Genomic DNA, 27,248 nt, shown 5'->3' on the forward strand with positions numbered 1-27,248 from the left:
CAGTCTTTGAGTGAGGAGTCGCCCACCCTCTCGTCAATTTTTTCATTCTTTAGGAATGGCTCAGAGACTGCTGCTTTGTTTGATCAAATTTTTTTCAAAACTGTAAGGCACAACTGAGTGGACACCATTCGATAAATTCAGCTGGTTTTCGGTAAAAATTTTAACGGCTGATGAGAGATTTTGGTCTGGTAGTGTCGCTTTAAGGACGGCCCACGGCGCCTGACGGCGATCTGTGCTTCGAGGCGGCAGTGTCTCACCGTTTCAAGTTGAAAACTTCCACATTTCAGGCTCTGTTGATCCAGGAAGTCGTCAGAGAACAGAGAACATTCAGAAGAAGTCGGCATGAGGAGTTTATTAGGACATTCCATTGTTAACGGACATTTTGTAATGAAAGAACGTGCGGGCAGAGTCGCATGTCGGGCCGGACCCGACCGCGGGGGGTCGCGACAGGAAAAACACCTCAGTTGGAAACCTTATCGGGCAAGTTTGAACATGCCCAAGCTGTTAATTTCTCAGTTACTCACTTGTTGAAAGCCATCAAAAGCCGCCTGAATTTTACAAATGGTTTTCAACACGGAGGTGTTTTTCCTGTCGCGGTGCACACAGATTTGCCGAGTCGTCACGGAAACGACTCAGCGAATTTGCGCGCACGTCTTTCATTAAAAAATGTCCTTAAACAGTGGAATGTCCGCATAAAGTCCTCATGCCGGCCTCTTCTCAATCTTCTCTGTTCTCTCACGACGTCCTTGGTGAATTAAGCCTTAAATTAGGATGTTTTCAGCTCAAAACAGGCCGATGACGGCGCCTGGAAGCACTGCACGACGTCCTGCTCTGTGGGAAGTCCTTACAGTGACAGAAACACCCCGTAATCTCTCATCAGCCATTAAACTTCACCGAAAACCAGCTTAATTTCTTGAATAGTGTCCACTTGGATATTCCTCACAGGTCCAGAAAAAATGTTGATAAAGCAACGCGCGCCGTCTCGAGCAGCGTGTGAAACAAAGGAATTCAGCCGAGAGGGCGGGACCACATCTCACTCAAGGCCTGCCCACAGGGAAATGACATCACCGACACGCGTGAAAAAACTCACGCATGCGCACGAGGGTTCAAGCATGATTGGTGTAATCGCATGTCATTCAAATCCATATAGTTAAAAAAAAAGGGTTGGTTTATTATCTAATAGACCTCGTATTTGCAGTTTAGTTGAATAATAAATTGAATTTTGTCTCTTTTATCTGATTTGTTTTTGTCTATAAGCACATGCAATATCTATCAGTGCTCAGATGACAGTAGCTTCTGGGAAAGGTTCAAGTTGCAATAAACTGTGATGCCAAGCGCTAAGGATACATGCTATCCAGTCACAGCAGATGAAACTTTTTTTACTACTGAGCAAACATCATTGTTAGACTTTTTCAGGTTCACTGATTCCACGGCGTGTAGATGTTATGGCGTCAGTGACCCCATGGCCTTGGCGGAGGTTTGCACTCTCTGAGTTCTTGTAGTTTATCTTATATTTTGTCTTTGAGAATTATTTGCGAGCTTGATGAGATCTTTTGTGAAACTTAAAGAGATGCTAATAATTTTGTGCATCTTTCCATTGTGGAGACAGGATTTTACAATGTTAATATTACAATATTTATCGAATCCATCCATCCATTTTCTTCCACTTTATCCGGAGTCGGATCGCGGGGGCAGCAGCTCAAACAAAGCCGCCCAGACCTCCCAATCCACACACACCTCCCCCAGCTCCACCAGGGGAACACCAAGGTGTTCCCAAGCCAGCCGAGAGATGTAGTCCCTCCAGCGTGTCCTGGGTCTTCCCCAGGGCCTCCTCCTAGTGGGATGTGCCCGGAACACCTCTCCAGCGAGGCATCCAGGGGGCATCCGGAAAAGATGCCTGAGCCACCTCAACTGACTCCTTTCGACGTGGAGGAGCAGTGGCTCGACTCCGAGCTCCTCCCGAGTGACCGAGCTCCTCACCCTATCTGTAAGGGAGCGCCCAGCCACCCTGCGGAGGAAACTCATCTCGGCCTCTTGTACTCGTGATCTCGTTCTTTCGGTCATGAGCCAAATCTCATGACCATAGGTGAGGATCGGAACGTAGATCGATCGGTAAATCGAGAGCTTTGCCCCCCTACTCAGCTCTCTCTTCACCACGACGGTCCGATACAGCGACCGCATCACTGCAGATGCTGCACCGATCCGTCTATCGATCTCACGCTCCATCCGTCCCTCACTCGTGAACAAGACCCCAAGATACCTAAACTCCTCCACTTGAGGCAAGGACACTCCACCGACCTGAAGAGGGCAAAGCACCTTTTTCCGGTCGAGAACCATGGCCTCGGGTTTGGATGTGCTGATTTTCATCCCGGACGCTTCACACTCGGCTGCAAACTGCCCCAGTGCACGCTGAAGGTCCTGATTTGATGAAGCCAACAGAACCACATCGTCCGCAAACAGCAGAGACGAGATTCTGTGGTTCCCAAACCAGGCCCCCTCTACACCCTGGCTGCGCCTAGAAATTCTGTCCATAAAAATAATGAACAGAACCGGTGACAAAGGGCAGCTCTGGCGGAGGCCAACGTGCACTGGAAACAAGTTTGACTTACTACCGGCAATGGACCCTGGACCCCGTACTCCCGGAGCACTCCCCACAGGGTGCCCCGAGGGACACGGTCGAATGCCTTCTCGAGATCCACAAAACACATGTGGACTGGTTGGGTGAACTCCCATGAACCCTCGAGCACCCGATGGAGCGTGTAGAGCTGGTCCAGTGTGCCGCGACCAGGACGAAAACCACACTGCTCCTCCTGAATCCAAGGGTCGACCATCGGTCAAATTCTCCTCTCCAGTACTCTGGAATAGACCTTACCGGGGAGGCTGAGGAGTGTGATCCCCCTGTAGTTGGAACACACCCTCCGGTCCCCCTTCTTAAACAGAGGGACCACCACCCCGGTCTGCCAATCCAGAGGCACTGTCCCCGATCGCCACGCGATGTTGCAGAGGCGTGTCAGCCAAGACAGCCCCACAACATCCAGAGACTTAAGGTACTCAGGACTGATTTCATCCACCCCAGGAGCCTTGCCACCGAGGAGATTTCTAACCACCTCGGTGACTTCGGCCTGGGTAATGGATGAGTCTGCCCCTGAGTCCCCAGTCTCTGCTTCCTCTTCGGAAGACGTGACAGTGGGATTGAGGAGATCCTCGAAGTACTCCTTCCACCGCCCGGCAACATCCCCAGTCAGGGTCAACAGGCCAACAAGCTCTCCACCCACACTGTAAACAGTGCGGGTGGAGAGCTGCTTCCGCCTCCTGAGGCGTCGGACAGTTTGCCAGAATCTCTTCGAGGCCGACTGATAGTCCTCCTCCATAGCCTCCCCGAACTCCTCCCAGACCTGAGTTTTTGCCTCTGCGACCGCACGGGCTGCGGCACGCGTGGCCTGCCGGTACCTGTCAGCTGCCTCTGGGGTCCCACCTACCAACAAAGATAAGTAGGACTCCTTCTTCAGCTTGACGGCATCCCTTACTTCCGGTGTCCACCACCGGGTTTGGGGATTGCCGCCGCGACAGGCACCAGAGACCTTGCGACCGCAGCTACGAGCAGCTGCATCGACAATGGAGGTGGAGAACATGGTCCACTCGGACTCCATGTCTCCAACCTCCCCCGGGATCCGGGAGAAGCTCTCCCGGAGGTGGGAGTTGAAGACCTCGCTGACAGAGGGTTCCGCCAGTCATTCCCAGCAGACCCTCACAATACATTTGGGCCTGCCAGGTCTGACCGGCTTCCTACCCTCCCAGCGGGTACTCTACACTGCTGTTTGGCCCATAGGCCGAGACAATGGTGAGAATCTATGATGGAAAATATAAACAAATATTAAAATAATAAATTTGTAATACATGTTTTAATCAACTTTAAATAACATCCATTTGAGACTCTCAGTTGTAAATAGATAGAAAAAAATCAAATGGAAAAAGGCCCTGAAGTGAAAAAATAACACTAGTGTAGCTATTTTGCCTAAAAATACTGCAAAAAATCCAATTCAGATTACATCTTGTTTTTACTATATTTATTAAATTCCTTCACTTGCATTCCATGAATAAACCTTTACAATAGATTATTAGATAAGATAGGTAAAGTAATTGGGGATCTTTTTTAATGGGCACCGTCTCATTAAAAGTATGAACTGTTGGGCCTTACAGTAGAAAAGGTCTGTATTATATGGAGTTAAAATTGTCTCATTAATATTTGTAAATGCACACAGGGTGATCTACAAATAATCATTGATTTGCAAATGTGTTCAGATATCCACAAATGCAAATGTCATATTTGTAACTTGTAAATTGGTCTTTGCAAATAATGTTGTATTTGCAAATATAAAACTTAATTTGTAAAAAAAAAAAAAAAAAAAAATACATTTGTAAAACTGGAAATTGTATTTGTGAATTGAGTTTCACCATTTGTGGATCACCAAATACACGCATTCATCGCTTTCCTCTGCGACGTCATTTTGAGACATTCTTTTCGCGAAAACAGATCCACAAACAAATGCCGACTGATTCACAAATACACACGCACACTGGATGTCCACTAGATGGCAGTGTGGTTCCATTCATTGATGTGGCAAGCTGAATTATTTTTTTAAAATTACGTGTCCGCGGATTTCATCATGGGCGGGGATGTTAGTGTTCTACTCTTTAACGCAGTGGTTCAAATAAGCGTATTAAACAGCACTGCGCCTGTGCGTGCTCCGTGACACAACGTGAAAGTTCTAAAAGGTGCTACATTTAGCTAATCTTCGCACAGGACCCACACAGCGTCACCGCAGCAACCAACCAGTACCGCTTTACGACAACTGTCGCAACAGCTAGGCTCCGCGGATCCGAGGAAACTGATTTGTACCTGTAACACACAGATCAGCGTCCGCGGACTTATAAAACTTGCATTATGTCGTAAAAAAAAAAGAACGCTTTGTGATAAGCATTTTAAATACTCAGTAACGATCACGATTAAAGAGTCATCCGGGAGCATATAGTTTCAGCTTGCCACATCAATGAATGGAACCACACTGCCATCTAGTGGACATCCAGTGTGCGTGTGTATTTGTGAATCAGTCGGCATTTGTTTGTGGATCTGTGTTCGCGAAAAGAATGTCTCAAAATGACGTCGCAGAGGAAAGCGATGAATGCGTGTAATTGGTGATCCACAAATGCTGAAACTCAATTCACAAATACAATTTCCAGTTTTACAAATGTAATTTTTTTTTTTTTTTAACAAATTAAGTTTTATATTTGCAAATACATTATTTGCAAAGACCAATTTACAAGTTACAAATATGAAATTTGCATTTGTGGATATCTGAACACATTTGCAAATCAATGATTATTTGTAGATCACCCTTCGTGCATTTACAAATATTAATGCGGCAATTTTAACTCCATAGTCCAGTGATCACAAATTATCAAAATACAGTTGCATATTTCCCTTTTCAAGCCACCTACATACTAATTAGCAATGTTAGCAATCATAACAAAACTCTGTATTAACTGACTCCAGCTATTTAGCCATCCACCTCAGTCACTACCTTAAAAATCTCTTAATCACGTTGTAAAAATGTATTTGCACTTTTGTTTTTTCTTTTGGTAATTCTTCCCCCAGTTCTTTCTGTAATACTGCCCCTTACAAAGTACAAACTCGAACTATTCCGCACTTTTAAATTTAATCAAAGTCACAGCAAAAATAATCAGACCTGGGCCATGCAAGAACTCCTCTTACAGACAAGATCTGCTCTTACAGAACCCAGAACAATGGATACAAGCAGTTTTTATACAAGAGTATAAAAACAGCTTTTTTTTTTTTTTTACTGCTTTTTTTTTTTGCGAAATAAGGTCCACCTCTGTTACGCATATGTATATGCATATGTATAGTGGTTTCTCCGTGTTTTCTCATCCACAGTATTTGCAGACTAGAATGGAAGCCTCTGTTCTGGAAGTCTCTCTCACACACACACTCCTATAGTCCCATTACCGTTGAGTCAGATTTCAACAATCCTCTTTATGAGGCGGGGGTGAGTATAGAGTGAAATCTTTAAATATATGTGCTTCATATATGTTCAAACTGGTGATATTATAAAGCCTTTCATGGTGCTAATGCAGTCACTGGCATCTGAAAAATAGTTATTTGATCTTGTACATAAAATATTCCATAGATACTGTATGCACATATTATTGTATGCAGCATAAATTTCTATTTTGCAATGGCAGACTTTTTTTAACCATTGCTGATGTATATTTGAACAATTCCACAGCCCCTCTAGTACTGCTACATTTTTATGTATATCCACTATGTTCTTTTTAATTTATTGCATAATGTAGTCCGGCTGTGGAGGAAGAAGATCATCCATGCACCATACTGCTTTTTGTTTTGTCCCAAGGATGTGCATCCAAATGTAGCATAAATCAGTGGGTGAGATGCAAAGATCTGGATTTCTTCTCCTCCTCCTTCTTTATACCCCCATCACACTAGAGGTCGAATGTGCCGGAATCACATCCAATTGGAAATTCAACCCGCATTCAGAGAGTGTCGAGGTGGATTCAAAAACATCGAACAGCATTCTCAGAGCAGTCTAAACAGTCGGGCACAGTCGTGCGGCCGCCTCGAATGTTTTGGTCATGTTCAAAACAGTCGTGGTGCAGTCGAGGTGGAACCACTATTGAACACCAATTGAAGTGCCGTCTGACTGCAGTCTGACTGCATTCCAAACTATCAGATGGCATGAAAATGGCATTCGCGACATTCTGATCGCGTTTGGGGGGACGTTCAGCATGTTTCCACCATGTGGAATGATGGCCTAATGTCCCGAATGTGCCTGAACGGACCACAAGTGCGCGTCAATTGCTGCTGAATTATATTTCCTCCACCCACAATCGGACCTCACTTGTACGACAACGTAAATGAATTTGTCATATTCTCTCTGCATTTTGACAGCTGTCTGGGTAATCCTAATGTGTTCCACCAACATTTGTACTGTGTTCTATGGCATATGTACGAATCAGTCGTTGGCTCACTCTGGGTGTTCAGACGGCTGTCCTCCGCAATTCTTATTCCCTCCCAGATGTGGCACGAATTTAGTTTTTTTTTATGTTCTGCCTGAGTCAGCTTGGCTCATGCTCATTCATACTAAGTGAGATGGGGGTCTTAGGGTGTCAGAGCAATCGAAAAACCGTCACAGGTCTAAATTTTGTTGTGGTGTTTGTGGCACCATTATTTCTACATGCAAGGACATACAATTTTTTAGACTTTGAGTGTGTTTAAAATATACACCTGAAAATATTTCACTGTAAAATAATAATAATAATAATAATAATAATATAACTGATTTTGCACAAAAACTGATTTTGACCTCTGCCAGACTTTTGAATATAACAGAGCAATTCCTACTTTTAAATAATGATGTGACTGCTTTTTTTGGCAAATGTGTTATCATTTCATGTCTTGTTTCAACCAATGTATGTTATAAGAGCTTTTAAGAGATGTTATTCATGCTTTGATTTTATTCTTACTTTGATGACAGGATACACGGGAGTACGAAGTATCCATTTAAAAGAGAAAATGTCTTGGTGATAATCAAGAAAACACAAAAGTATCCAGTCCTTTTGGAATACAAGTTCATTCTTCACACATGGCCTGTTTTTAATACAATATTTTTGTTTTACAGTCACTCTTTGTTTTATCAGTTGTGGAAGTGCTTTATTTTGGAATTCTTTTGCCCTCATTTGTTGATCTGCCAAATGTAGGTTGAAGGACTGACTTTCTGTATTATTAGGACTGGTGCCTTATGAAAGGAAAGAAATTATTGAAAAAAATATTCTGGGATTAGAATATCAACATCAAAACTAGAGGTTGAATGATACTACTTAAATATTAATAATAATCAAAGGTAACAGTCAGCGCTCACATTATTGAATGTTTTTCTTAGATTTTTCAGTCATATTGCATATTTAAAATGATTAAAACACACAAATACTGTATTTTCAATAACAAGTAAAACTTTGGGATTAACAGCTTTAGTTGTTTTTTGTCACATTGTCTTTGTTTCTCTGTATAAAACACATACACAAATTGAATGTAAATATCTGATTTAATAACTTAATATTGATTGTGCTTGATTGACACACACACACACACACACACACACATATATATATATATATATATATATATATATATATATATATATATATATATATATATATATATATATATATATATATATATATATATATATATATATAATGAAAATCCAGTGCCAAAATATATTGTAAAATAATTTATTGTCCTTAAGTGTTTCATCTGTTGTTGCAATTGTGCTTTCAAAGGCAGTTTATTTTATTGGTTGCTGTTTCTGGGGTGCATTGACACCCAGTATCACATGACACATAATAAAATATGAGGACAAGAATGTCATTATGCTTATAGCATGCACTGATTGTAAATTATATTGCTTCTGCTTAATCTTGCCATTACAGTTATTGACAGTTGTCATTGTTGCCACATTTGATGTTGTACGTACTATGTTGATGAAAAATTACAAACTTGGCTGCTTGCTGTAACACATTCTGTATTTAATTACAATTGTTTGAAAGTGAATGTAACTTTATTCACTCTGCCAAATGAAGGATATTAGAGACTGTTGCTTTGCAGACTTAATTCTTCTCTTATCATCAGGATGATTTCTTTGCTTCATTTATATATATATATATATATATATATATATATATATATATATATATATATATATATATATATATATATACGCTCCTTTTGAAGGCAGTAAATTATTTGCTGAAATGGAAATAAAATCTCTGTTGAATGGCCTAAAGTTTTTGTTTGCCAAATAACTAAATTCCAAGGTTGCCATGCCTATACTGTCTTGCATGCATAGAGCACTTGCTGTGTTACATTATATAACATAAAAAATATAAATGATAAACCGGGAAAATAATTTATTTTAGATTATGTTGATTTGAAGTTTTATAATTTTGATCATGAGAATCAAGTGTTGTGTTAATAACAAGGTGGACACATTAACGCAATACTTTTGTGTGAATTAGGGATTACTTTAACCCAGTTCTGGTTATAAAAACATAAATGTATCACTTATCTTAAATAGACAAGCAAGTCAAACAGGCTGTTTAATTTAATCATCAATGGAAAACAAAACAAAAAAGAGCTCCTTCACTGATATTCCTTTCTTTTCTTTTCTTATGATAATGAGGTTATTCCCACTGAGATTTTTTTATTTATTTATTGGTCTCTTGAGAGAGCAAGAACAATACAACATGGAAGGTTGTTAATTTCAAAGTTACAATACTGTTAAAAGCACAGTTAAATAATGTATTTAAAGAAACAACACTTTGAACATTTGAAAGAGCTCTTCGATCTTGATTTTTACTTCTTCAATCTTAATTTTTACTTCTATGCTGGAGGCAACCAGTGACACAAATACAGTGATGGTGCTTTTAACTTGTGCAATGGGAGTGAAAACACAACACATAATCACATTTTAACACCATGGAGACAAAACATGAATAATCACTGAGGGGAAAGCAGCATTTTTTCAATTTATTTTAATTTATATAGCACCAAATCACAATAAAGTTGCCTCAAGGTGCTTCACACAAGTAAGGTCTAAACTTACCAACCCAGCAAGCACACAGCTGAAAGTGGTAAAGAAAAACTCCCTCTGATGATTTGAGGAAGAAACCTTAAGCAGACCAGACTCAAAGGGGTGACCCTTTGCTTGGGCCATGCTACCGACACAATTGACAAAAACGAATGTACAGGAAATTTTGGGCATCTTCAGCATTGCAGGTCAAACCGAAACAGGTCCCACCAACACAAACTAGAAACATATTTAGCCAAAAAATTATAATGCCTGTGACCTCAGGACATCCCTCTGTCGGTCTGTCTGTCTCTTTTGTGTACATGATATCTCAAAAAGTAGAGGATTATGGGAAAGGATAGTGGTGGCAAAGTCCATTTACCATAACTAACTTGCAAGTGTCCCCCTAGAATGTTCAAGCTAAGCAACAACCTGATGGGGGCCGTTGGACCTGTATTTTTTTAAACTCTATTGTACAAAAAAAACACATGAACATTTATTAAAACATGCCAGATGAGCACACCAAACAGTAATAATTTAACATTAATTATATACCTGCAAATCAAAAATAAAATGAAATCCACTCTGAATTATATTAAAATATATAGAACAAAACAAAATTATTATGGTCATAAATAATTAATGGTTTTCACAGCTTTTTGATTTAGTGAGTTTATTTTAAGAACATTAATTTATAAATTAAAAACAGGAATAATGATCTTAAAACATGTTTCTTAATGCTATATTTGCATTTATGGATGTAAAATGTAAATTAACATATGATTTGTATAAAATTAAGTGGTCTTCATAACAAGTTACATAGAACTTTAGAAAATAGAGCCAATATTGCCACTTCCAATCTGCCAGTCTCTCAGCAACTGCCAGTCTCTCAGCAACTTCTCAGACAAAGGAATTCCGACGAGGGGCTGGACGACTCCTCCCACAAGGAGTGCTCACAGGCGAATGACGTCACCGACAGGCGTGGAAAAACTCACGCATGCGCACGAGGGTTCAAGCATGTCTGACGTAAAAACATGAATGAAATCCATATAGTTTTTGAAAAAAATAAAAAGGACCTATACTTTATTGACAGACCTCGTATATCTTCTATTATACATTCCAAATCTAAGGTGGAACTGTACTAGTGTATACTAAGGTACTCCTATCTATATAAAAAAGAGAGGAAGAAAGCGCCAACAGTAAATATATCTGACGGTTTATGACTTCAGTTGTGGAACTTGGTGTTCCTCTCAGCACGGTGGTGGGCCACAAACTCGTCGCAATCCCCCTCCCAAGATGGAGTATGAGAATACCACAGAAATGAGCGTGATGTCCTTTTCCCGGGCAGATGCACTGGAATGCATTTACATCGGATCGGACATATCGACTCGGAATTAACGACTTCCGATGTGCAATCGATCGCACTATTACTTCTTTTTCCAACAGTCTTGCGTTATGACATTTCAAAGATACTGCAAGGGGGGACTTTTTTTTGTCAATAGGTGGCAGTAATTCACCTAAGAAGTTTCCACCAATCGTTGTGTTGAATCAGTAGAAGAAGAAAGCAGCCGCTTGCTTATGTTTTGCTTCCGTGTGTCCCATTTTGCTTTTATCAACTATGCGATTTCCTCGTTTCGTTTCAGCGGTTTTTGTTTATGAGACTTGTTGTTATTGGGTTGTATTTGAAGAGAGGTGTTTGCAGCTTCAGTCCTCTCAGGCTGACAGCTGTTAGCCACTTTTAATTAGCTTAGCTAGCTGAGCTGCTAATCGTAGGAGCTGTGTTGATTTTTTCCCCCCTGTACCCCTCTTTTTTTTTCTCGTAGTAGCTGACTAGTTCTCCAGCACCTTCTGGCTGAGAAACATCATTTTGGCATTTTGGATCATTTTGGCTATCTTAGCTTAGTTTGGAGCGCTAACACCGCCCCCTTGGATGTTACGTGTGGTGAGTAAACGTTTTGTGGCACCTTTCGAATCTTAACAAATGTTAAATATTTCAGCAGTACAGTCTTCAGAAAAACGTCAGTGTTGTCTTTTTTATGAACGAATGTGTTACAAGAACCTTTCATTAAATGATAAAATGGAACAGCTGAGACGACATAAGGCAGTGGCTATCTGCACGTTGGCCAATATACGTCACGTGATTAATGTTACGTACTTGTGCATGCATTTGCTGTTGACAGATTCCTAAACTACGTTACAGAAGCAGCTACGTATCCTTAACCACAACCCCAAACCCTGTCCATAATCCTTAACCATAAGATGGCTGTGCTACGTACGATTTTATTTAAACCATTAATGATCAAGCTTTGGGGGGCTTTGGGAGGATTATCACTTCACTTTAATAAAATAAAAATAAAAGAATAACACAACATTTTTAGCAACTGTTTCAAAATTCTTTCATGTTAAGATTGGTGAACTCACTCTTAACATTGGTCAGTATAACTGGCCAATCACGATCACTATCAATATTTTACAGCTATTATTACTTATTTCAGATGAGTTTGTTAACATATTTCTCTTAAGAACAGGGACCATCTGGCATCATGCATGCAACTGAGTGTTAATGGGCCTCCTCTTGAAGATGACTGAGCCTTAGAGGTACTCTTCAAAAACAAAACAAAAAAAAACGCAAAAAATTAAATGCATTCAGCAAGACTGCAAGCTTGGCCACTGAGGCAAATATGTATATGTCGGGCATTGGTAAATTAACATATATAAATGAAGACTAAATACCACTTTTTGCGTTAAAATGAATTGTCATGAATTTGTTTCCACAAGGTCTGACAATTTTCTTATTAAAAATGAAATTTCTCCATTACATTTCCAAAAAATGGGAACAATGTCTCATTGGCTACTTTTCCCTCTATCACTGAAATTACAAGCCAGTTTACCTGGCTTGTAATTGGTCTGCATCTACTCATATCACATTTCAGCTAGTATTCCAGCAATTGTTTTTCAGACCACTACCATACTGATTTTTCTTCTACCTTTGTCCCTTAACTAACGTAATGTTACCCTAACATGCATAACCATAAGCTATGCACATAGCTTTAACCATAACTAGGAGTTACAGTTATCCATTTGGCAAATAGTCTTATCCAAAGTGATTAAGTAGTGGTGGGTGGCTCTTTTTTCCAAGCTGTAATAGACCTTTGAAATCAGATTAATTCATGATATGTATATGCTCTTTTTTTATAATCATTAGATTTAGTGTAAGCGTTATTTTGTTTTAAGTTGTTTTCAAATTGGATTGATGTAAGTTTGTGTGTGTTTAAAGTGTTGGCTGCATAGTATTTGATCTTTGGGGACATAAAACATTGAAGTTGCCGTTAGTGCACTCACTAACTGAACCAGTGCACTGGTTAGAAATGAATATTTGGTTTGCGATGTGCAAACATGCCATACTGGTTCGTAGCAGGAAAGCTAATTACAGTGCTTGTTAAGGGTTTGTTTAGAAAGAAAACAGGAGAGTTATTTCCACTCAAACAACACAGAGTCTTTGTGATCCACTGACATGCACTCCCACCTAGTAACAGTGCATCGTTGCTGTTGCACAACGGGCCTGGGTTCCATGTTTATATCAAACATCCACAAGTGCACATGAACTGAAAAAATATGCTATGCTAACAGCCTGAAAACTCCTGGCTTTTATGATGCAGTGCTCTCTGGTACTGTATGTAGCACGGTCCCCTGTGGGAAACAAAAGGCAAACAGACGTGCAACCATCTGTGTATGTTTGGTTGAGACAATGTGCATCAGTATAGAAGCAAAAACCTCTAGATGGCCCAATTTGAATGTTTTAAACATATCAATACACTCATATGGTCCTGCAGTAGATTGGTGGCCTGTCCAGGGTGTATTCCGCCTCTCCCCAGTGACCAATAGGATAGGCTCCATCACTCTCATGACCCTTAATTATAATTAGTGGGTTCAGAAAATGGATGGATGTGTACATTGTTGTACCATTAGATCACACATTACTTCTGACAACTAAAGGGGAGAAATTTTCATCAGTAAGTGCTGCATTCGTACATAACTTGTATATCCTGACTTCAGCACAGACTCTTCACTTTTTTAGGTTGCTATTGTTAGTGACCTATATTAAAACATCTTGATGATTTCCACACATCATGATCATGTCAGAGGTATGTGGTCTTTTGGGTGCACCTTTTAGTTGTTTTAAAACTCCACAAACTGAAATCATAAATCATAATAATAATCATCATCATCATCATAATAAATCCTCACATAGGTCACTATTTGTGTCCTTTTTGTTACAGTCAGGAAGCAATATTCCAGTTCCATGTCTGCTGAGGCTTCAGCCGGCAGTAGTGCTGCCGATTCTGTCCACTGTGCTGTTTCTCAGGCTGCGTGCCAGGACTCTGATGAGCACAAAAATCGGGGTTTGCTGGGGAGCAAGTATGTGAAGTTAAATGTGGGAGGCTCGCTGCATTACACAACTGTCCAGACATTAAGCAAGGAAGATAGTTTATTAGGAAGCATGTGCAATGGAGAAACAGAAGTTACCATAGACTCAGAAGGTGAGTGGATTTATTTGTGGGTCCTTTTTCCCTGTATCTGATTGTCACTTTTAAATGTGCCAGTGTCTTGGATTTTAATGGATGTTGGGTATTTTTTTAAATTGATAGTGGATTTTTCAAAGGTAATACTGAAACTGTGCAGTTCTTCCATTTCATTGATAAATTTCTGTTAAAGAATCAAATGGTGGGGGATACTGGCTACAGTGTTGTCTACAGCTCACTGGAATGGTCTGATTATTTACAGCCGATATTTAAGATTAGAGCTGAGTTTTCTATCATGGCTACAATGTCCAGAACAACTTTGTTGACACATGAAAAGGAGATGGTGATGATAAATATCATTAAAATATTTGGATTGTTTACTACTAATTACATATTAACTGACTTGGCCCTTAAAATTTGCTATGAGTCTAGAACTATTCCCATGGCACAGGCTGGGAACGTTCTCAACATGGACAAAGAATGAAAATTATTGATGTGGATTATTACTGCTTTCACAGGCTGGGTAGTTTTGGATAGGTGCGGTCGACACTTTAGCCTGGTTTTGAATTTTCTACGTGATGGCTCAGTACCACTTCCAGATGACCACAGGGAACTGGATGAGATTCTGAAGGAAGCCCAGTACTATCGAGTCCAGGGACTTGTCCAACACTGTCTTAGTGCCATGCAGGTAACTGGATGACCCATTAATGTTGTTCATTTTGTTTGGTCATTTTGCAAGTGTTTGTCCCTGGCTACAAACGGAAGCACTTGCTGTTTTAAGCCTAAACACCTAATTTATGGGAATTTATTTGAGCCCGACCAATGTATCAGTTGGCCAATAATATCGGTCGATAGGAGCCTTTCACAAACTGCAGTGTGGTGGCCATACGGTTATTGCGCTTGATTTCAGAGCACAAGGTTCCCAGTTCAAGACCACCCCTGCCCATTCTCCATGTAATGTGGAATAGGGAAGCATAACTTCACACAGAAAAATGGTGCACTTTTTGTTTTTGGCTGCAGTCACCGAAGCAGTCTTGAAAAGTGAAGTTTGTTTTCAGTTCCCAGTGAAGAAGGGAAGATGATGCGAATGTGAGAGGTCGTGTTGGTAAGTGTTAGCCTACAGAGCTAACCAGAGTAGCTGCATTCTCTTGCCTGCAAAACCACCTCGACACGTTTGAGCTCCGGGTCATAAACAAACCGCAACACATGTCCATTTTCTACCGCATCGTCACTTTTTCTTTGTATTTTCACTTTGTTTGCCTGTAATTTGCCCAAAAAGTCAGAGAAACTGCCATGTTTCTGGCCCCGGAAGTACAGAAATGACGTCATATGCATCATATTTTACTCCATTGGCACCCGCCCTCAGATGACACTGCGGTGCCCAGTTGTGTCAGGAAGGGCATCCAGTGTAAAACTTGTGCCAAATCTACATGGCTGGGACCCCCATTACTTCTGGGTCACATTAGCTACAAGAGGCAAAGCAACTACCTACCATTCATTTTCAGTAAGAGTGGATGTTTTACAGCAACAAGAGAGGCAAGTGCCGCCAGCTAGGCGGGCCAGAATAGACAAGAGGTCTATGGTATGCAAATGTTGAATGATGAAACACAGTGACAGCCAATTTGAGTGAACGTATGTTGGTTGGTTGCTCAAATAAAATAATCCAAGGTTGTGTGAGACAATTCAAGACAATTGTATTTCTGTATAAATCTGTTTGGCATTTTTCTCTTATTTTGTAAAATTATTTTTTATATGGGGTGATTTTGATCCTGATTTATTTTTTATTTTTAGTCTCTAATATCGATATTAGTATTTGCCTGCAGAATATCCATAACAGTTGCACTCTTGAATTTATTATGTGTTGTTTTGATTTGGACGAACAGCAACATAATTATAGTCAGTGGTGGGCACAGTTCCGATAATCCGATAACAGATAATTATTGAAGATAATGTTTTCATTATCGGATTATCTTTTTAGATAACTTTAAAAACCATTATCGGACTAATTATCGTCCGATAAATTTTTGTCTGATAACTTTCAGACCGATAACGTAGTAAACAAAGCAGAACGGCAGCAAACATTTTTAAAATTTAAAATCAGTTGAGCACCTACCTGTTAAATGTTTTGTAGCAGATATGTAGTCCTACCCTCTGCAAACAGAAGAGAGCTGCTTCTATGAAGAACTACTCTATCCTCTGCAGGCAAAAGAGAACTGGTCACAAAAAAAAAATCATTTCCTTGAACACCATACTGATATGCTGGCAATATCACCCAAGTCATCCAGAGGCATACATTTTTAACTTATGGTTCAAATTTTAACCAAACTAATTTTGGACAAGTTATTTAAAATTACTGTCATGTCTGAAGTTTTATAAAGTGAAAATATCAGATATATGTTTTAGTTTTAAAGTAATGTGCTAATTTTTAAGGTTTTAGTATGGGCATTTCGTTTTGGCAAGTTTTCACTGTCTCTACTGCCATCTACTGGGCCAGTAGTGTTCATGGCAGTATTTGTCCTGAAGATGAGCAGACACTGTATGATTTTTTTTTTTTTTTATCACAAGTTATGTTTTTTCAAACTTAATTTACAAAAACTCTCGATGGGAGACATCAAAGTTTAAAAACAAAACGACAAAAAAAACATTACAAGACATCTCTGTGGTGTTTGCACATGCACAGTGCGAGCGGTTGGATGCTTGTAGGTCTTCAGCAGCAGCAGGAAATCCTCACGACGGCCGACCAGAATAATATCAAACTGGTTTGATTTTCATTCGACCATACGATCAGCGATCAGGAGGTGGTCGTGAGATGTTAAATGCAGCTTGTTACTCCATGTACACTACACCAGTGATTTTCAACCTTTTTTGAGCAGCGGCACCCTTTTTATATTTACAAAATCCTGCGGCACACCACCAACCAAAAATAACAAATAATTGCGATTGACAAATATATTTTCTATTTTTTTTTTCTCTTTTTCCCTTCTTTATATTCTACTATTGTAGTATAATTACACAACTCTGGAAGAACGTTTGGCTTCTGTGAGTGGAGAAACTGGGAATGGTGCAACATTTTTATTTTTATCTTCATTTTACATACAGTCCCAACTTTATCTGATTTGTGGTTGTTTCTGTTGCATTTCTGAAATTGTTTCTCCTCATCAGTCACGTTTTGTGCTTAAACACTGCATTAAGCCCATATTGAACAAATAAATACCTTTGGAAAGTAACAGCTGTTAAAGTTCAAAGTTCTCACCTGCTTTTTGTGATCTGTGCGTCTGAACATTGTTTTTTTTTGTTTTTTTTGTGGCTCAGTACTTCATATATTCTCATTTTTTAAATATGTTTTTAAAGATATTTGACCGTTTATTTCATCTCATGATCTCATAAATTCAGCATACGACGCGCACATGGTGTGAACAGGACGATAACGGCAGAATCACACCTTCAGAGAAAGTTCAGAGAGAAGTAAAGGGAGCTTCACGTTTCCGTTTTGTTAACGTTCACTCGGGTTAAAATACTCTCTCTGCTCCGCGCTCGCTGCGCACTGAACGTGTCGCGCCTGCATTCAGGAATCTCCCTCACCCACCCACTCCCTCGCAGTCTGCAGCCTGTTAACTCCGCGCGCGCGCACACACACAGGCACAGACACACACACCGACAGCTCCGCATTTTAGATGGCTTTTGAAGAAGACGGCGCTGTTTTAATCGGCCGTCAGCCTCCTTGTTATTGTCCCGCCTTAAGACGAGAGCGAGGCTGCAGCACGTTTGGCGTCAGATTCTGAGTCGTTTTATGCTTTGTGGATAAAATAAATAATTCACGGTAATCGCAAATATAAAAAATAATCGCGAATATGAAAAATACCCACTGCACCCCAGACGGTCGATCACGGCACCCTAGGGTGCCGCGGCACCCCGGTTGAGAATCACTGCACTACACGATGCAGGATGCGCAATTAACCTGAAACTCGGTTCAAAAAATTCTCGCACAAATGAAAAACCATCTGAAAAAGGGCCAAAACTCACACAGTGTAAAGCCAACATTTATGTGTCAAGACAATATTGAGTGCACATTTTACAACATCATAAAACATGCGCACATCATAAAACTAATAATAAAATGAGCGCACATTCTCTCCACATGCAAAACATGTTGTGATGACACTTCCAGGGCTCCGTAAAAATGCCTGTTTTTACAAATAAAAATTGGAATATTTTACAAAAGCACATTTATCTGTAAACACCAACACATGTCACATTGTGTTGGTTTACATAATGAATGACTGAACCAGTCAGTGTTTAGCAGAGGCACTTTTACCTAGAATCCTTTGTGATCTGTCTGAGTTTGTTACAAAACCTCAGAATTAGTGCATTATTCAACATTAAAAGATATATGTTATATTTTAACTTTGTACAAATGACAGAATTGACATTAATGGAGTTATTCTATCGGTATTCTTTTTATTTATACACCAAACCATAAGTCAGTATGACTTTATTTTCCAAGACCTCCGCCTGACCGGAGCATTGTGATTGGGTAGAGAGCTGGGCTTTATGGCTGCTCTCAGCTCACCTCTGTGCTGTAAGCTGTGTAGTAAATAAGAGCTTCCAGCAGGGGGCAGGATGTTCATATTGAAGTGTGGGCTCATTGTTTGGGTGTTGTCACTTTTGATGTTTCCAGAAGCGATCATGGTGTTAAAACTCACATTCAGTTTATTAGTAGTTGCAAATATACCAGAAACAATACTGGAATTTATCAGTTATCGGTTATCTGTAACTTCCGATACATTTTTGGGTGGTTTATCGGTTTATCTTTATCAAAGATAACTTTTCAGTTATCTGATTATCTGTTATCTAAGTTAATTTTTTGGTTATGTGTGTCCACCACTGATTATAGTCCTCCTGTTGCCAGTAAAGTAGAGAAGGAATCTGAAAAATGTCACTGGTACAGGGATTAAAACAACCAGTTCTATTTTATGCAACTGGAGTCTGAGACTGTTTCTTTGATTATCAGCATGTGACAGAAAATAAAGGACATGCTTTTGTCTGATTGGATAGTGGCCATATTTAAGTAAGTCACTCTCATGGCACAATCATGCATTGTGTGCGTGTCTGCTACCTTTTAATGGGTGCAACAACAAAAGCCAAGATTTGTTGCCCATTAAAGAATGAGGTAAAACTATGACAAAATGAATCACTGCATCTCATTCCTTGTTTTCACAATTAACATTTGTTGCCATTTTTAAATTCATTTGTTTGTTTTACTTTTTAAGGCCTGTAAAATAATCTGCATACACTATCACTTTGACCCTCGGGTGTTGTGTGATGAGATTTTGACAGTATTTTTTAGGTTTAGTAGAATGTGTAACTAATAAGATGTAGGTTCATTGATAATGAAAGCATTTATTGATTACTTTATTTCTCCTTCAGAAGCAAAAGGATATCTTTGAAAGTGTGTGTCGTATTCCTATGATCACCTCATCCAGTGAAGAACAGAGGATGATCGCTACATGTAGAAAGGTAGCATTTCAGTTCTTTCTCGTTTGTCCTTTCAATAGGTAGTGCATTTCAGCTGCATCCAAAAACAATATTTTGGTCTCTCCTGTTTTGCTTGGAGACGTCCATGGAGATGAAAAATGACTACAGTGGACATCAGGCTTGTTTCCACAATGCTTTCCTCCACCATCTTGTATGAGCGTTGGTGTTTTGGATGAAAATTGATTTTTGTCACTGGAATCCAGCAGCCTTCTCTTTGAATAACTACATTTGATGAGTCATTTCCATATGTGTGTTTTTGTATGTTGAAATTGATTATTTATCGATATGATCATTTCAGACTTTCAGTTGCCACTATTATCACCATCACCCATTCACTAGTTAGCAGGTGGACTGGATGACTGGCTGTCCCCCCCTTGAAACTTTCATGGTGTAAAGCATTTAACACTTTGTTTTCTTTAGTTTGTGTAACTTCATTCAGTACCTTTTAACATGGGAGCCTAAGCTACTTGTTACTGGCTAGCTCAGCCAAGGACACTGTTCTACTATAGTTCTCCCCCACCCTGCCCAAATAATAATAATGTCTATGGGGTCTCCACAGTGGATCTGGTGTGGATCCACATAGTGTGGGAGTCTTTTTTGTAGTCCTCATTTTTGCTACGCTATCAGGAAGCTGTAACTATAACCGTGTATTGTCTCAACTTAGTGAAATCTGTGAGTCTTATTTTTTTGTACTATGTTGGTTCTCTTTGTCAAGCACTCGGTTGTCAAGCGTTAGGTGGATATGTCATTCCATTTATAGATACAGCTTTCCACATTTAGCAATTTCTCTCTTTTTCCTCTCTCTTTTTTACAGCCAGTAGTAAAATTGCAGAACAACAGAGGCAACAACAAGTATTCTTACACCAGGTAACACTCAAAACTGTCTTGTCTGACCCTCACTGCCACCATCACCCCCACCACCACTGGAAAATATCTGCAGAACAGTTTGACGTAACACAATGACAGTGTTTCAGCTGATCACTTGACCTTTGCTTTTCAGCTTTGTTCTTTTCCATTTAAGGGAAATTTTTAAATGTGTTCTGCTGCACATCTACATGGGTTCTAGCCAAGAGAATTATGGGCAAGATGCAAATGTTTTCTGAAATTGGGATGTGCAGCTTTGAGTAGTGTTATCTGTGCAGCACAACAAAATAAGTAGATTGGCTAAATTTACCACTATCCTCAGGTGAACACACTGGGCCTTGAAGAGTGGACCAGATGGCAGAGCTTAGTGTTTACATTAAACATCAAAATGCACAGAAGACTTTTAGCACACAATTGTGAGACATCTTGTCTTTGTGGGTTAGGTAAAATGCTGTACAACTGTATACTGGCAGAGCACTTCCAGGCTTTTTCTTCTGTGTTTCATGGGTCAATATGTGACACTGCCTCTATTGGCAGTGCTGATCTGACAACTCATTTGTCTCTAAACATTGGTCCAGATAATACTGATGAACAGCAGCACACAAATATAAACCAGCCTTTATCTGATCAGTTTGCAATTTGTTGCTCCTTGTTTCTCTGTGACCAGCAACTCTGACGATAATCTGCTGAAGAACATCGAATTGTTTGACAAACTTGTGCTACGCTTCAATGGCCGCGTCCTCTTTGTCAAAGATGTGCTGGGAGATGAGATCTGCTGTTGGTCTTTCTACGGGGAAGGCCGCAAGATTGCAGAAGTATGCTGCACGTCCATTGTCTACGCCACAGAGAAGAAGCAGACCAAAGTTAGTTTTTTAAGGTTTTGAATAGGGTTATATTATTGTCATTTATAGTGTTCCATAATTTAATACAATTTTTATTTTATTTACTATTTATTTATTTTCCACTGATGTCAAATATATGTAATTTATACAACAAACATATAAACATATGAACAACTGATGTACGTAGGCTCTGGTTTCTTTGAGATGTACCATACTATGTAGCCTTAAGATAAGATGGTGTGCCTCTGCCCCCCATTCTTGAAGCACATATTATTGGAAAAGTACTTTCTGAAGACCAAACCGAGTTTCTTAAAATGAAAGTTATTTGAAAATTATGTCAATAAGAGACCAAAACAATCAATGTTGATGACCAGAAGTAAACAGAATGAGGAGTTCCGTAATGTGCACAAACCAGCAGAGGTTCCTGTTGCGGGGTCTGGTCTGAGAGGGGGAAGGTGGAAGTGAAAAGCACACAACATGGTGTGAGTTGTAGTGTAGCTGATAACAGAGCATTTCAGGGGAATCTTTCAAATGGAAGTCTAAAAATAGGCACCAAATTTGGTCAAAAGTTTGAAAATGCTTAAGGGCCATTCATATTTTCAAATTGGCAGACATTTTTCAAGATGGCATATGGGTGGCATGGCGAATTAGCGGTTAGCACTGGTGCCTCACAGCAAAAAAGTCATGGAATCACTTTCCGCCCTTTCTGTGTGGAGTTTGCATGTTCTCCCTGTGTCTGCGTGGGTTTCCTCCGGGCACTCCGGTTTCCTCCCACAATCAAAAAAATATGCTTATTTAGGGTCTGCTGTTTTCTCTGCCCCTGAACAAGGCAGTGTCTCTACATCTGGAGTTGGTCCCCAGTCACCAGACTGTGGCTGCCCACTGTCCCTAGTGGTTGGATTGTGTCTAACTCTGATTAGGATGGGTTAAATGCAGAGGACAAAGTTTGTTGTATGTATGTATACATGTGTACGTACAATGACAATAAAGGCTGTATTCTATTCTATTAACCTAGCATCAAATAATACCTTGTTTACCATATGGAATCTAAATTCGTAACTCTACAAGCCATTCCTCAACACAAATGGCATTACTTCATGCCAAGTATGCTGCCAGCTAGTACGGTGCATCCTGAAGTATTCACAGCGCTTTGCTTTTTCCACATTTTATGTCCTTATTCCAAAATGGAGTAAATTCATTTTATTCCCCTGAAAATTCTACTCACAGCACCCCATAATGACATGAAATTTTTTTTATTATTTTTTTTTATTTTTTGCAAATTTATTAAAAATAAAATACTAAAAAAAATCATGTTACAACAGCCTTTGCTCAAGATTTTGCTGATCCACCTTTGGCAGCAATTACAGCTTTAAGTCTTCTTGAATATGATGCCAAAAGCTTGACGCATCTATCTTTTTGCAGTTTTGTCCTCGTGGTCCGAGAGTCCTTCAGGTGCCTTTTGGCAAACTCCAGGTGGGCTGCCATGTGCCTTTTACTAAGGAGTGGCTTCCGTCTGGCCACTCTACCATACAGGCCTGATTGGTGGATTGGTGTAGAGATGATTGTCCTTCTGGAAAGTTCTCCTCTCTCCACAGAGGAATGCTGGAGCTCTGACAGAGTGACCATTGGGTTCTTGGTCACCTCCTTGACTAAGGCCCTTCTCCCGTCATTACTCATTTTAGACGTATGGCCAGCTCTAGGAAGAGTCCTGATGGATCTGAACTTCATCTATTAACGGATGATGGAGGCCACTGTGATCATTGGGACCTTCAAAGCAGCAGAAGTGTTTCTGTACCCTTCCCCAGATTTGTGCCTCCAGACAATCCTGTCTTGAAGCTCTACAGACAATTTCTTTGACTTCATGCTTTGTTTGTTCTCTGACATGCACTGTCAACTGTGGGACCTTATATGTAGTCGACAGGTGTGTGCCTTTCCAAATCATTTCCAATCAACTGCAATTACCCCAGGTGGGCTCCAATTAAGCTGTAGAAACATCTCAAGGATGATCAGGATGCACCTGTGATTTCTTAGATTTGTTTTTTTTTTTTTTTTTTTTTAAATAAATTTGCAAAAATCATTTTGGGGTATTGTTTGTAGAATTTTGAGGGGGAAAAAAAATTGCTTCCATTTTGGGAAAAGGCTGTAACGTAACAAAATGTGGAAAAAGTGAAGTACTGTGAATACTTTATGGTTACACATTTTTTTTACCCCCCCCCCCTTTTTTTTTTTTAAGCCAAATGTGGTGCTTGGACCATAGTTTGAAAGTTTATTTCAGTTATCAGCTGCACTATTTGCTGCTCACTTTATTAAGGTAAAATCTCTCCAGACTATAGCGCTGTAGTTAAATTTGCCACCAGATTTAAAATTCAGATTTGTGTTTTATAGGTTGAGTTTCCTGAGGCTCGAATCTTTGAAGAAACTCTCAATATCCTCATTTATGAAAACAGCAGAGGAACAGGTCCAGGTGGACTACACCTTCTGGATTCAAGAGGCTCAGGTTCATCACTGGGAGCCAGCCAGTCAGAGGAAGAGGGCAGCATGGGAGGCGACAGGCGAGTAAGACGGATCCATGTAAGGAGACACATCATGCACGATGAAAGAGCACATGGTCAGCAAACTGTGTACAAAGACTAATAATGTGAAGCGTGGGTGAACGTCTTGAGGTATGTTATTTTTTTTCTTTGTGTTGCTTGAGAGCATCTTGAAAAACGTCCTTGATCATAGCAATAGTGTGGTAAGAGCAGTTTCGTTAAATGTTGTTTTGGATGCCGATTTTTGTTACTGAAGACGGACTCTGTTGTTAAGAGAAAATGCCTCTGTTTACAATTTTCCACACAATTTTGTAAATGCTTGGGTGAATAGTTAAAATCCTCTGAGACATGAAACTGTCACCATGCTTTGCAGAGAGCCTCCCTCACAGTTAGTGAATGAGCCTGAAAGCTCAGGCAGTCTTTTTAACTGAGAGCAGGCAGCCTGTTCTTAATGTGTTAATGTGCACTGGCAGCCTTCTTTCTGTTTGTCTTGAAACTAATACTTAATCTGTTTATTCAGGTGATGAATCATCTGTTGCCTTTTAATAACTTGGACTGAGATGCTCAATGACTAAAACAGAGGAAGGTTTCCAACTTGAGCTCACGTTTATTAACACTGGAATTAAAGAGTAGACGTGTCAGGTTTTCTTTTGCCAAGCAGCTTATTTGTAATTAATTAAATTATTATTGCTGTTGCATCAGAAAGATTAATAATTTAAGAATCTAATTTATTGTTTGTATTTAACTTTTTGTATTGTGTACTGTCTTTGTGTTAACTACTGCTCAAGTTAATTTTAGGTTTCGAAATGTGAACGACGTCCTCTGTACCGTACATCTTGAGATTACTTGCATGAATGTTAAATTGGACGGTATTGTTTCAAGACAAACCCCAATGTGTGTACCAAACATTTTGTTTTTAATCCTGAGCCATGAACTTTAACTGCTTTTTCTTACCTAGAACTGTTAAACTGTACTCTGTAATTAACTACTCATTAATGCTAAATTTCAACAATAGATGAATAATTCTTGTATTTCCTTCAGGGACTGTGTTTTCTTTCTAATGGTCACAGTTGTCTCACTCTGAATGCAGGGAAGTTCATGACAGCAATACGTATCTCAAACCCCTGAAAAAAATTACCTGGGAAATCCTGAAAATATGCACTAATATAAATTCCGTCCCAGATACGTATGAGAATGTTCTCAATAAATTGCTTCTGAAATACAGTGTTTGCTTCTTGGTCTCATTGGGTTTCATTTTACTCCGTATTCAAGTACAATCCAAAAATAAAGTCAAACTGGTGTAAAGGGAACCACAAAAACAGGACGTTGGAGATAAAATTCTCATTCTCAGTAATATTCAGTGCCAGCAGCCTTTGAGATCAAGTAATGGGGCACATATGTGAAATGATTTTACAACCCCTGGCAATAATTATGGAATCACCGGCCTCGGAGGATGTTCATTCAGTTGTTTAATTTTGTAGAAAAAAAGCAGATCAGACATGACACAAAACTAAAGTCATTTCAAATGGCAACTTTCTGGCTTTAAGAAACACTATAAGAAATCAGGAAAAAAAAATTGTGGCAGTCAGTAACGGTTACTTTTTTAGACCAAGCAGAGGGGAAAAAAATATGGACTCACTCAATTCTGAGGAATAAATTATGGAATCACCCTGTAAATTTTCATCCCCAAAACTAACACCTGCATCAAATCAGATCTGCTCGTTAGTCTGCATCTAAAAAGGAGTGATCACACCTTGGAGAGCTGTTGCACCAATTGGACTGACATGAATCATGGCTCCAACACGAGAGATGTCAATTGAAACAAAGGAGAGGATTATCAAACTCTTAAAAGAGGGTAAATCATCACGCAATGTTGCAAAAGATGGTTGTTCACAGTCAGCTGTGTCTAAACTCTGGACCAAATACAAACAACATGGGAAGGTTGTTAAAGGCAAACATACTGGTAGACCAAGGAAGACATCAAAGCGTCAAGACAGAAAACTTAAATATGCCCCAAAAATTGAAAATGCACAACAAAATAAATGAGGAACGAATGGGAGGAAACTGGAGTCAACGTCTGACCGAACTGTAAGAAACCGCCTAAAGGAAATGGGATTTACATACAGAAACGCTAAACGAAAGCCATCATTAACACCTAAACGGAAAAAAAACAAGGTTACAATGGGCTAAGGAAAAGCAATCGTGGACTGTGGATGACTGGATGAAAGTCATATTCAGTGATGAATCTGCATTGGACAAGGTGATGATGCTGGAACTTTTGTTTGGTGCCGTTCCAATGAGATTTATAAAGATGACTGCTTGAAGAGAACATGTAAATTTCCACAGTCATTGATGATATGGAGCTGCATGTCAGGTAAAGGCACTGGGGAGATGGCTGTCATTACATCATCAATAAATGCACAAGTTACGCTGATATTTTTACACTTTTCTTATCCCATCAATTGAAAGGATGTTTGGGGGTGATGAAATCATTTTTCAAGATGATAATGCATCTTGCCATAGAGCAAAAACTGAAAACATTCCTTGCAAAAAGACACATAGGGTCAATGTCATGGCCTGCAAATAGTCCGGATCTTAATCCAATTGAAAATCTTTGGAAGTTGAAGAAAATGGTCCATGACAAGGCTCCAACCTGCAAAGCTGATCTGGCAACAGCAATCAGAGAAAATTGGAGCCAGATTGATAAAGAGTACTGTTTGTCACTCATTAAATCCATGCCTCAGAGACTGCAAGCTGTTATAAAAGCCAGAGGTGGTGCAACAAAATACTAGTGATGTGTTGGAGTGTCTTTTGTTTTTCATGATTCCATAATTTTTTCCTCAGAATTGAGTGATTCCATATTTTTTTCCCTCTGCTTGGTCTAAAAAAGTAACCGTTACTTACTGCCACAATTTTTTTTCCTGATTTCTTACAGTGTTTCTTAAAGCCAGAAAGTTGCCATTTGAAATTACTTTAGTTTTGTGTCATGACTGTGATCTGTTTTTTCTACAAAATTAAACAACTGAATGAACATCCTCCGAGGCCGGTGATTCCATACTTTTTGCTAGGGGTTGTAATAATCAGTGATGCCGGTAACGCGTTACTTAGTAAAAAAAAGTGGTCAGATTAGAGTAACGCGTTACGCGTTACTCTAATCTGACCACTTTTTTAGTAACGAGTAATCTAACGCGTTAATCTTTCCAAATCAGTAATCAGATTAAAGTTACTTCTCCATGTCACTGTGTGTTACTATTATTTTTCATTGTGGGTCGATACCAGTATTAAACTTGG

The 27,248-nt window shown here is 39.6% G+C and overlaps 2 protein-coding genes across 9 annotated transcripts in view; both read left to right on the forward strand.

Moving 5' to 3' along the window:
* The window catches only part of sez6l2 (seizure related 6 homolog (mouse)-like 2), an 83,895-nt gene extending 76,039 nt beyond the window's left edge, over positions 1–7,856 (forward strand). For all 5 annotated transcript variants that reach the window (XM_034190438.1, XM_034190437.1, XM_034190436.1 and 2 more), the window contains 2 exons: positions 5,954–6,065; positions 7,572–7,856. In XM_034190438.1, coding sequence (XP_034046329.1) covers positions 5,954–6,065; positions 7,572–7,601 — 142 coding nt within the window. In that variant the 3' untranslated portion in view covers positions 7,602–7,856. The remainder of the gene's footprint in view (positions 1–5,953; positions 6,066–7,571) is intronic.
* On the forward strand, positions 610–26,762 carry kctd13 (potassium channel tetramerization domain containing 13). Of its 4 annotated transcripts, XR_004565638.1 has the most exons (8): positions 11,196–11,604; positions 13,943–14,203; positions 14,704–14,873; positions 19,613–19,702; positions 20,535–20,587; positions 21,252–21,447; positions 23,812–24,111; positions 26,750–26,762. XR_004565638.1 is itself a non-coding variant. In XM_034190443.1 (7 exons), the coding sequence occupies exons 2-7, from the start codon at positions 13,966–13,968 to the stop codon at positions 24,058–24,060; spliced, it is 996 nt and encodes a 331-aa protein (XP_034046334.1). In that variant the 5' UTR covers positions 610–615; positions 13,962–13,965; the 3' UTR covers positions 24,061–25,107. The 4 variants fall into 4 exon arrangements, 3 of the variants coding, with proteins under 3 accessions (XP_034046334.1, XP_034046333.1, XP_034046335.1); XM_034190443.1 differs by lacking the exons at positions 11,196–11,604; positions 26,750–26,762 and adding an exon at positions 610–615 and having other exon boundaries at positions 13,962–14,203; positions 23,812–25,107; XM_034190442.1 differs by lacking the exon at positions 26,750–26,762 and having other exon boundaries at positions 23,812–25,107.
* Positions 26,763–27,248: the final 486 nt, after the last annotated feature.

The sequence above is a fragment of the Thalassophryne amazonica genome, chromosome 16, assembly GCF_902500255.1.
Source record: "Thalassophryne amazonica chromosome 16, fThaAma1.1, whole genome shotgun sequence".
NCBI classification, from domain to species: Eukaryota; Metazoa; Chordata; class Actinopteri; order Batrachoidiformes; family Batrachoididae; genus Thalassophryne; species Thalassophryne amazonica.

Bases quoted from the DNA above. Each gene is read 5' to 3' on its own strand.
- kctd13 (XM_034190443.1), top strand. From the start codon at position 13,966: ATGTCTGCTGAGGCTTCAGCCGGCAGTAGTGCTGCCGATTCTGTCCAC. The intron at 14,204-14,703 runs GTGAGTGGATTT...CTGCTTTCACAG, and splicing joins AGTTACCATAGACTCAGAAG to GCTGGGTAGTTTTGGATAGG. The intron at 14,874-19,612 runs GTAACTGGATGA...TTTCTCCTTCAG, and splicing joins ACTGTCTTAGTGCCATGCAG to AAGCAAAAGGATATCTTTGA.